Source organism: Glandiceps talaboti, chromosome 22 (assembly GCF_964340395.1).
Source record: "Glandiceps talaboti chromosome 22, keGlaTala1.1, whole genome shotgun sequence".
In the NCBI taxonomy this organism is placed as follows: Eukaryota; Metazoa; Hemichordata; class Enteropneusta; family Spengelidae; genus Glandiceps; species Glandiceps talaboti.
The window spans coordinates 1,330,155-1,342,500 of NC_135570.1; the positions used below are offsets into that span (position 1 = coordinate 1,330,155).

A 12,346-nucleotide genomic window follows, 5' to 3' on the forward strand; every position below is an offset into this window, starting at 1 on the left:
CCTTGTTTGTAACTTTATAAATTGCAAAATATTACTAAATGTGTAAAATGCTTGTACGTACAATTTATTGAGTTACAAACAAGGACTTGGTCTATGATTTTCACATTGATTTTTCAAGTAGGAAGCCATTGATACAATTGTTTTATGAATTACAAAGCCAACACTCTTACTACCATTGATACATTTAATGGTCTGGCATGACAAAACACTTACTAAATATAACACGGTTAAGGTTACATTTCATCGTTGTTACATTCCATCATCAAGCTGGACAAGTGATTTGCTCTGACAAGGGCACTGTAGTGACTCGAACAAGGCAATTATACCAAAGTCAGTGGAGCTAAATGATGAAATGTAGCAGTATTAGTAAAATTCTTGTCGAGCCAGACGATCTTCTATTTCAAGTTTAATAGTCTTCGATGTAGTTGTCATTTAGCACATTGCCTTATGAAACTTTTCAATGTCCATTGTAGTGTACAAAGTATTTTCAATTCCGTATTAATTCACGTGTTTAGAATTTGATTCTGAAGTAATTTGTTGAAAGAAAGAATTGTACTGAAATAGGTACGATGAGTAGAGTTGAACAACTGATTCATGAATTGTTTACATCGAAGTGTCGTTTCTCCTAAATCTCTACAAATGATTTATTCATGTTGCTCTAACAAGTGTATATTCTAACCCACCACTTGTTTACACCGTGACATTCACATCTCATTTAGATACAACGGAAACAGTGTTATCCCCATTAGCATTCCCTAATGTGTTCTAATCACATGTAGTGATAATTACTTCGTTGATGAAACCCCCAGAGACTAACTTTGTCACAATGTTTTACGATAAAGGTTTTTCCTCTTTACGATTTATTCTGAATCAGAAAAAAAAGACTAACTAACACTGTTATACTGTTATCAAGTTGTCTAAAACAGGATGCTTTGTATGGCCAGAATGGTAAAATCATAATTTGAAATTAGTATATTAATTCTGTATTAAAACTTAATTCAAAACACGTTATAAACTTTGATTGTTGTGATAAAATAACGAAGGTGACATTATAAAGATTAAGTCCATATGATACTATAAATAAATATTCACAAGACAGTTGACGAATGGAAAAGTCAAATAAAGATTGATTTCTTGGATATTACAGTTACATAAGTAATCAAAGAAAAAAATATTGTAAATGTATATATTCGCGAAAGAGAATGACATTTACAACATGGCAAATTGGGTATGACACATATACTTTGCTCCACTTGTGTTAACAGAACAAATATACTTATATAAACAGATGTAACATGTAAAATCGCACATCTTGAAACTTAACTAAAATAACTATGCAACAAAATGGAATAAAATATTTAATTGTTCAAGAACTGAGTATTGGTAGAAAGTATTGACATACGGAATAGTTAAAGAGTTAGTTTAAAAATGTAACGCAGAAAGTAAATCCAATCAACACTTTCATCGATTTGAATAATGTAAATTAGAATTGGATATTAAGATAGATTAAATACATGTTTGTTTTATAATTTAATAATTCTTTACGCCACATTCACTAAACGTTCTTTTTTTCGTAAATCTGATTTTAATATCTTATAACAAAACAACATGTTTGGTAGACTTGACTTCCTTCCTATCACAACTGTTTCCTTAGGGCACAGACTATAGAAAGCTTTTTAATATAAAACAACCAGCATACACAGAGTAACAATCACCTTGGAATTTCTAATCAAATGTTCAATTCCTTTTTACAAAGAGAAATTCAAACGGCTGCATTTTAAATTTCAAATTTCATTAAAGAAATTCAATTTCAGTTGTAACAAAAAGGGTGCTTGAATCTTAAAATAGCCAAAGGAAAGGCTAAAACTGTAGACAAACGTGTATCGTATTTAAATCAAATTTGGGAAAAGACTACTTTGGATTAGCACTTTAGCAAGATCTTACTCAAAGTACACGGGTTTTTATTACAGTTTGATTTCATACTGCTTTTTATAATTATAATTGAAATGAATTGTGAGGATATTAACTATAAACAATAATGATAAGCTGTGTTTGTTTTATTGAATACGTAATCATTTATATGTACTAACTCCAATGGTATTTGTTACACACACACACACACACACACACACACACACACACACATATATATATATATATATATATATATATATATATATATATATATATATATATATATATATATATATATATATTGAGTATTTAAAAAACTAATGACACATAAATATTACACATGCTTGTTTTCATAAGATGATGCAAATATTACACACATGGCATTTCATACATACATACATACATACATACATACATACATACATACATACATACATACATACACACACACATACATACATACATACATACATACATACATACATACATACATACATACATACATACATATATATACACATACATACATACATACATTTTGTGCTTGATATCCAATTTGAAGTACGTAATTTTGTATTCATCACATAACATACGACACGATATCAGTGCTTATACCTTATGACATAGACACACTCTCTGAATAAATCGGGATAATTCATTTTTCCAAAGTATGTATTAAACTGAAACATATTTCCTACAGTCAACACAGCGACTACGAATTAATACATGTTCTGTTTGATCATTTGAATAGGATTATGTCAACTCTACTAGAAAGCATTATCTAGCTATCATTATTTGTGTAGCGTCATTCTTTAACAGTTCCATACGATAGAGTGTTGTACAATATGAACAAACAGAACACATGTATCAATTGTAATTTTCTCTAGGAAGAGTGCTATGAAAATTCCATCTTAAGATAAGAATCTGAATTAGATGTAGAAATACTTAACGCCAGCGTTTTTTCCTACTTAGCTCAAATAACATAATGCCTAGTCTATAGTAGCCTAGTTTTGGTTAATTTGTTGCATTATAACATGTCTTTGTACTGTTGTAAAATAATGGACGGGTTGCCCTCAGAATCACATTGCAATAGACTATGAGTGATAACAATACTAAACACGATTGACAAGAGGTCAAACTCAATCCGTGAGGTGACGAAAGTTGAGTTTGGTTTGTTCGACAATCTGTTTAGAATCGCAACAACTGTCCATGTATATATCTCTCGGCTATGTTCGAATGATTGATTTCCAAGCTATATTACCATCGAGATAGCCTTTCATAGGGTATAGCAGCTGCACTATCATTAGTTATCATTGATATCGAACGAAATGATAGTCTAATGCAACAATTACTGCCAGGATTGAACAGTGTAATAACCCCATTTTAGTTTCCCCAAACTTACAATCTATATCTGAAGCGAATCATTGTTGCATCGCCTATATTTGAAGAAGTTGGACAGTCACATTCTGTTTGTGTTAACTTCATATATAATATGTTTATATCATATAAACGATAGGCGATATCACACTTTTGTCATTTATGAATCGTAACGTTGGTAGTTTTACCAGTAGATATATTATTTTAATAGGTATTTAGATAACCTTTATTCATGGAGGATAATAATTTAGTGCATTTATTTGACATCACATGATAATTTACTGTTTTATGTGTAGGATAAATACGAAATTAGTGTCTCCACAATAACGTATGACTGTACTTTCCATGTAACTTCATCATCTTGAAAGATAAATCATGACAGTAAATTTTCAAGTCTTAAATTGAAAACACAATACTAGACTTAGTCTAATTGGTGTATAATTCAAACATCAATCAATGACACTTTGTGTAACTTCATAAAATATCCTATGGAGGTTAATGGTTTCATGTTCTATATGTTGAATGGTATAGTGTAGACATTTGTGTCTTGGCTGACGTACGATGCAGATGTGCACATAAGGTGATAATGGCTTGATTTACCTGTGGCATTCTAATGACTGCACAATGAGGCTATGATACAGGCTTTACAATCATCTCCTACAGGGATTGCTCATAAAATTACACCGAACAGTAATGGTATTTCTAAACCATAAATCACAATGGATATTAAGACAGTACGGTTCTTGTCTAGAAGCAAATCAATACGCAAGGGTTTTGCCAAATTACAATTTCATTCAGTGTACATGTCTATTTAGTCCGACATGTCCGTTTAGTCCGACTGAGTTCTAACAGAACGATGGAATTAACTACCTCCCACACACAGTATAATTGAAGCGATGGAAAACAGATGAAATGATATGGATATATATATATCCTCTAAAGTGCAGCATTTTCTTTGAGGATAAAATTAGGCTGTCTCTTGAGATAGAGTCGAGTCAAAATAGCTACAAGGCACTCAGGTGCACGTGTTTATAAGTATTTGGCACACCGTATTAGATTATCTTGTTTTTACATTGTCACCTTTTACAGCGCCATGCTGCTGTTCGATCAGTGAAATAGATCTAAGCAAAGAAGCTTTTTTTTTACATGATATTAGGGATAACTTACAGCCAAAACAAAGTCCACATGCATTATGGATTTGTTAACACACATTTCCTACATATCTACTTAGGGTTCAGAAAGACTCAATTTGTACATCATAGTGACGTACTTATATCGCATGTAGTAGACATGTCAGGAACGTAACAGAATTGGTATTCAAAGCTGTATACCCTGGAAAGAAATAATCTAATATAGTTGAAAGCTGTAAAACGAAAGAGTGATCTAATGTTTTTTCCCCAATATTTTGAGTTAATATACCATAAAATTGTGAATTACCGCCATGAGATAGATGATTATAATTTAAAACAAAATACAAAATCCCATTTCCGTTGTATTTGGAAAGCTATCTGACGCAATCATACCCTGCGTGTATCTAACCCATGGCATTTTTATCATAAACTGAGTATATTTTAAACCAATGTATAAACTGCATAACTGCTTGTTCTTGAACAGTGAGGGACTTGATTGATCCAGGGGAGTTCTAGCCCATTCCTATATCCACATACCACCCCTATAGTATACAAATGAATATCTTATGTACAGTTTGTACATCTAGCAATGTAGGTTAGATTATAGACTATGATAGGCACGATAATGATACATAGATAGAATGATAAACATGTTCTATAGTGATACATAGACAAAAAGCATAGAATATGATAGACATGGAATAAAATGATACAGCGACAGAAATTATATAATGTTATAGAAGTGGTCTATAATGGTACAGAGATGGAGAAAGTATAGCTTATGATGGACATGGTCTATAATTATAGAGAGATAGAGAAAGTATAGCAAATGATAGACATGGTCTATAATGATACAGTGCTAAATAGTATACCATCTAATAGACGGGGTCTATAATGATACAGAGGCAAAGATTATAGAATAAGGTAGACATAGGAAATGATGATGCAGAGAAAATATAATATTGTCTTTGACTGGTATAACTTGAACCATTGAGAGATTCTGTGTACGCTATAATGAAAGACTTCATTGATTCTGTGTACGCTATAATGAAAGTATTCATTGCTATAGCATCTTCCACTACTTAAGTTAAGACTAATACGTATTGTCATTGTCGTTTTCTTAGCGATATGTTTCCATTATATACTTGAAATAGAGTACTCTGGAACCAATTATGTTGTAACCGTTGTCTTAGCGTTTGCTATGTTCGTTCAACCAAAAAGTAATAATTCAATTTAAGCTCGCTTGGATTTACGAAGGCTTCCTAGTAAATGTAGCTTAAACACTGAAATTAGAAGTGATATAAAACATGATATGACTTTTTTTTCTCTATAGAATCTTAGATCTATAGGCAATGGCTACCACTTTAGAGAGTCTCACAATGAGAAACTGCTGTAATGTCTTTATAACTGTATTTAGGGAAATATATGCTACCTTAAAGTGGCCGTCCTTCTAACAGAACGAGTTGTGTTTCATCGACCTTGCCGATATAAGCTTACTTCCCGAAGTGTAAGAGTTATTAGCAACACCTTGTATCAATCATATGATTTCGTTGATAGATTCAAACCTTTGAGTTCTGTTGCTCTACTGTCTTTTCAGTACGATTTGTAGTAATTATACTGTGATTGTGAGGTAGCCTGTTTATATAGACAGGTATTTATTGAACTACATCTAGGAACCCAAATTTGTACATGGATATGCTTCTTCTATACAATCTGTACTGGCACGAATACACCAGACACAGCAGCGCATCGGTTACTTTATCTCCGAGTCAATATCTCACAGTGACGTCATCAATCATATTTAATATCTCCGAGCCAATATCTCACAGTGACGTCATCAATCATATTTAATATCTCCGAGTCAATATCTCACAGTGACGTCATCAATCATATTTAATATCTCCGAGTCAATACCTCACAGGGACGTCACCAATCATATTCAAATTATGATTATGATGTTCGTTCTATCAAAAAAGGATGATAACCGTGGGTACATTTGTTACTCGAGTCTGTCTCTCCAAGATATGGATATGTATGAATACGTTAGTAATTATCAACCAAAACATTTGGTGAAAGATCCTTCTCTTACATTGGCCCTACTTCATGGAACCACCTCCCTTTTGATCTCCGCCATTCCAAATCTTTGTCAACCTTCAGACATTCTCTCAAAACCCACCTCTTCAACTACTAATAACTTTTTTTTTTCTAATTTTATTTAATACACATTACCTTGAATTCACATTTCCATTAACTATTTCTGTATCCACTCTTCCTCTGCGCTTCGAGCTCTTCGGAGATGAGGCGCATTACAAATCATATTATTATTATTATTATTATCATCAGAATATCCGGATATGACATGTTTTGCTGATGGCTCATCCACCTGTATAGCGTGTCACTATTAAAGTGAAACTTAATGTCTTGTGGTTACATACATTTGTTTCTATAATATATACACTAACATTAAATAAAGCACAGTGCGTAAGCCCTCATTTTCCTGAAAACCACTTTATTCTGGAAGTTCAATATTCTTTTCAGAGCAAAAATCAACATGAATATCATACAAAAGGGTTTTATGTAAGTATTTCAGATTTAGAAAAAGTGGTGTATCTAGTTGGCCCACGCCCTTTTAAACACAAATGCTGTAAACATAGCCCTGTTGATGGTTTATATATATATATATATATATATATATATATGTCTACGTACGGCTGTGCAGGAATCCATCTTTATGTGCATATGTGACGTCGGCATTTGCTAAACCTAAATTAATAATCTCGGCTAGATTTTATTTTAGCCTTGAAATCTTTACAACCGTAACGTTGCATGAAATACTATTGTGTTGGATTGTAAGCCACAGGTACATGACTAAATGTGCATGTAATGTAATGTTCGCCGTGATGACATGGCGTATTTTATGGCATTGAAAGAAATTAAGTTTAAGAAGTCTGTGCCTGTTTGGTTTGATGGGGTTCGTTTTATGACCATTTTACCTGCTGCTGTGAGTATATATATGATATAAATTATCGGTAACGTGGTACTGTGACTGTTCATACTCTAGTATTGGTGCTAATCAACTTCTTGGCTTAACCAGTATCATGCAGGGAATATATTCAACCATAAAAACTTTGACTTTGTAACGGGATCAAAAAATACACCCACAAAAAATAATGAAAACATTTTATTGAGTAGAGTTTGGTCTGGTTATTTCGTGAGAATGTCAGGAAAATTATTGTCCGAGTAAGAGAAGTTGTAAGTATTTCAACAATTACAAGCAAGATCTTATACATTGTTGAAATTCAACACATATTGAACGTATCTTAATCTAATTTGTTTTCGCAATAGCTGCAACAAGTCTCATCGTTTGATATTTCCTCTTTATAAAAACAACAACCCCTATACCATTAGTTGCTTTATCCTTAAGTCTGGAACACGTATCACACGCATATTCTATGAATATAGATTCGTACGATTTATGCCGTTGAATTGATAACTAACGTTAAAATGTCTCGTCAGGGTACAATATGTGTTATATTAACTTTGTGTAATGAACCGTTACGACATAGCCGCGAAAAGAACGTTGTTGCATCGACCAGCTTCCTGTCATGATTCGCTGAAGAAGTAACTATCCATGAGTGATTTTCTGCTTGCATAGTCTCAGTTAAGGTGGAATATGTTATATATATATATTTATATATATATATGTGTAGTAAATAGTATCAAACTCGTAGAAGAGAGTGTTCGAATCCTGGGTAAGCAGGGCGGGAATATTCAAAGTAACTTGGTTGGAACATGAGGTGCTTAGTTGTTACTCCGAGTTTCACGCTCAATGCGATCATCAGACAACTGATGATCGCATTGAGCGTGAAACTCGGCGTTACAACTAAGCACTAAGCACCTCAAGTTCCAACCAACTTACTTTGATTATACATAGTATTACATACATACATACATACATACATACATACATACATACATACATACATACATACATACATATACATACATACATACATACATACATACATACATACATACATACATACATACATACATACATACATACATACAAATATATAGTATTTATATATTTCAGACAAACTTTGCTAATAGACTATTATGAAAGTGTACAGTTGTTTAATCATTTAGCTTTCGATGTTGGTGAACATTCATTTTGTAAGACTGCCCTGAGAGATTCAAAACCAATTTTGATGAAAAAAATACAGTACAACCAGGCATGTCAGATATCACACAATGTCTCAAAACTAGTGAATAAGTAATACTTACAGTCAATATAACATTGGATTTGTTAACACACATAATTCGATTCAGGATATGATTTTATGTACTAAAAGTCACAAAATATTTTATTTTTAATTGTACAACTTCCGAACGTATGTCGAGTCATATATAGACTACAGGATTTTCTGTGACGTCAATTGGAACAGAACTTAATGATAACGCTTTATATACCTTAATTAGCCTAGATTGATCGTCGTAGTTTACGGTGAGATTTTCCACTAAATAGAAAAACTGATATTTATCAGAGCATTCAGATCTGTAGAATAGCCACTGGGGACTTGAAGACAGGACGTCATTTATGGAGACAGCAAGCCAAACAAAAAGTCGAAGTAGGTTTTTCCAATTGAACGATCTTCTTTGTAATGTCAAGAGTCATACACGATATTTTCAATTACCAACGAAATTGTAACTTCATTTATTTCATTTTAATGGGGACAAGTGAAACTGTTATATCTTTTTGCCAAAACCCATTAAACCATATGTAATGTTCACGGCTGATCTCATTTAGTATTGGGCCTACTACATGAACCGTTAGTCGCTGGTAGGTAATGGCTATTTCAGATTTTAAGAGAACGTGTGTTCTTAGTAGTCAAATTGATTCGCCATAGAACAGTTAGCCTAAACACGATGAAGATGCAATACTTAGATAAGGAAAATTAATTGGAAATGTGCAAATAGTTGGAGGGTTTAATATAATCGTGGATAAAAACTAGCATAGCGAGAATGCATTGTTCACGTAATGGCGCTTTGCTTTGGGGATAGAGTTCTGTCGAACAATAAACTATCTAACGTTACATTAAACAACATGGAACTAATTTTAAGACTTGTTAATAGACATAGTAATAGCAAAAGCTACAACTATTCTCGTTCTGCGTTGAACATTAACAGACTGGTTGACAAATATGCTTACCAATACATAGATTATATACCTACCTGCTTACTTTCCTTCCTTCCCTTCCCTTCCTACCTACCTACAAACAGACACAGACACAGACACAGACACAGACACAGACACACATACACACGCACACATGCATATACACATACATACATACATACATACATACATACATACATACATACATACATACATACATACATACATACATACAGACAGACAGACAGACAGACAGACAGACAGACAGACAGACATGCATCCATCCATCCATCCATCCATCAATCCATCCATTGATACATCACTCAATCAATCCACTCACTCATCAAACATTTTGGAGTAAACATGAAACAAAAATTAAACAACAAATAAACAGGCAAATTTACATAGAATTTGAACTTACCAAAAGTCGTAATCTTGGTAGACATCGTCTGGCCAGATAAGTATACAGATCGTTTTTTGACCGTCGGTACAATTGAATACATATGTCTGAGCATAGATGAGGATCGGCAACAACGTCAACACTGCAACGACCCATACCACCACGATGATCATAGATGCTTCCAGTTTCGTCATCCGCGGTCTCATCGGATGTACAATAGCGATGTATCGATCGATGCTGATTGCCGCTAAGGTAAATATGCTGGCTGAGACAGTGAGTGGACCAATAAATTGGGATATTTTACAATAGGCATTACCAAAGTACCATATGTTACCTATGAGGTATGTGAACTGGAACGGCGTGTAAAATAAGACGAATAGCGTATCAGCAAACGCTAAGTTGACTAAAAAGTAATTGGTGACTGTCCTCATTTCACGATGAGCTAGGACGATCCACATTACGATACAGTTACCACCGGCAGCTACAATAATTACAGCCCCGTATATGGCTGCCCATGTGAAGATGATGTAGGGTGGCTGTGCAAAACGGTTTGCAATGCAAGGTGAAGCATTGGTAGCAAAATTACCATTGGTAGTTTCGTCGGTTAAAGTCGGCATGCTAAAAATAGTTGTTAAGTCAACTATTTCACTGTTACTGTTTGTAAACGGTGAACTTGTTACAGGCAACATTCGAGCTAGAATCGAGGTCTTGGTTATATCATAACATAGAAGATACAACGGAGAAATGATCGGCAACACAACAGTCCTTATTCTCTGCACACCTAGATGCGAAATAGCAAACGTTTCGAAATTTCCCTTTAAATGCAACTCTCAATACTCCCTAACTTCGCATTTAGTTAGCTCGGGTTCTTAGAATGCGAGTTAGAGGGCCCTGGTAAGCATGCTATAAATATATCGGCATTCTCGGTATCTTGATTATATAAGCATATGAAATACAGGAGAGAAACTATCAAAATATATATGATACAAAAAGAAATGTATAGAGGCGTGTTAGTACTTATCACCATGGATACAACATTTCGGACTAGTTGATGCTTACTTGGGCTACAGTCCAAATTAGATGTAGGTAGACGTGTCTTGGTTTGCACTACTTTAGACTGAATAAAATGCCACGATGGGACATTCTTTATGTGAGTGAAATTCGGTATACCAGCTGAAGAAAAAAAAAATCGCCTCAACAAGAAAGTGAAGTAGGCCATGCGATGAACCCTCTCTGTAATGAACAGTCGCCTATGCATAATTACAACCCGGAGATACGTCAGTGGCCTATGCGTAATAACAACCTGGGGTACGTCAGTGGCATATATGCATAATAACAACCAAAGGATGTCAGTCGCTATATAAATCATTTTCGTTGTTACAATTTAAGGAATTACTACAACATACAAACATAATATAAACTTGGTATGGGAATCCTTAATGTGGTCTGTAACACAAGTTGCTATATTGTACTCCAACTATGTTAACCAATACATGTCGACAACTGTTGTCATGTGAAGAATTGCACATTATTATAAAAATCAGACCATTTTCCATTTGCTCAAAGTGACCCAAGTATATTACTGAGGAAGGACGATTCAGTTATTTGGAATTTTGATACTGAATAGTTTCCAATGTCTGTTTTCCTTACTTGAGAAACAATGCCTCCAGTGTAACTATTAAGAGTAGTCAAACACTGTAGCTCTGATGATTGCAAAGAAAATTCAAGTTGCATTATAACCGTGGCATTGAAGTTGATGAGATGCCCGTTCTCTAAGTATACTGATCACCTTGGGGAGTAAATGTCGAGGATGTCAAATCGATTATTACATGGTCAACATCATTATCCCAGTCATTCCTTTGTATTCAAGAATTGTAACATCAATGAATATTATATACGCTTCTTGCGACAAGTGCTAACATTCAGCATACTACTGTGTAGTGTCTTCCTCGTCAAATCAGTCTCCTTGTATTGTCAAAATCATCTCATGAATAATTACAAAGAGCGAGCAACAATTGCATGAACTTATGAGTTTTTCCAAAAATATTCAGACGATCTGAAGTTTCTTTAAATACAATTTATTCTTAATAGTAGTTTGTGGGGAGACTGCTCCCAAATATTTGTCTATATTTAGTGAACATTTCAATTTAGTTGTTTTTTCTTATAACTGAGAATATTATCCTACAGTTGAAACATATTTTATATCTTTTATTTCATTGTAGACGTTATACAGTATGTTGTCTCAGAATGAATGAAATCAGTTCAATAACTTCTGAGTGAGCAAACAAACACACAATTTAAATAAGTGGGAGGAAATTAAACTCATTTCTTTATCAAAATATTGAC

The 12,346-nt window shown here is 33.7% G+C and overlaps 1 protein-coding gene across 1 annotated transcript in view; it reads right to left on the reverse strand.

The window, feature by feature from the left end:
- LOC144452384 (substance-P receptor-like) overlaps positions 1-10,617 on the reverse strand; it is a 47,227-nt gene extending 36,610 nt beyond the window's left edge. The window contains exon 1 of the mRNA XM_078143475.1: positions 10,022-10,617. Coding sequence (XP_077999601.1) covers positions 10,022-10,617 — 596 coding nt within the window. The remainder of the gene's footprint in view (positions 1-10,021) is intronic.
- Positions 10,618-12,346: the final 1,729 nt, after the last annotated feature.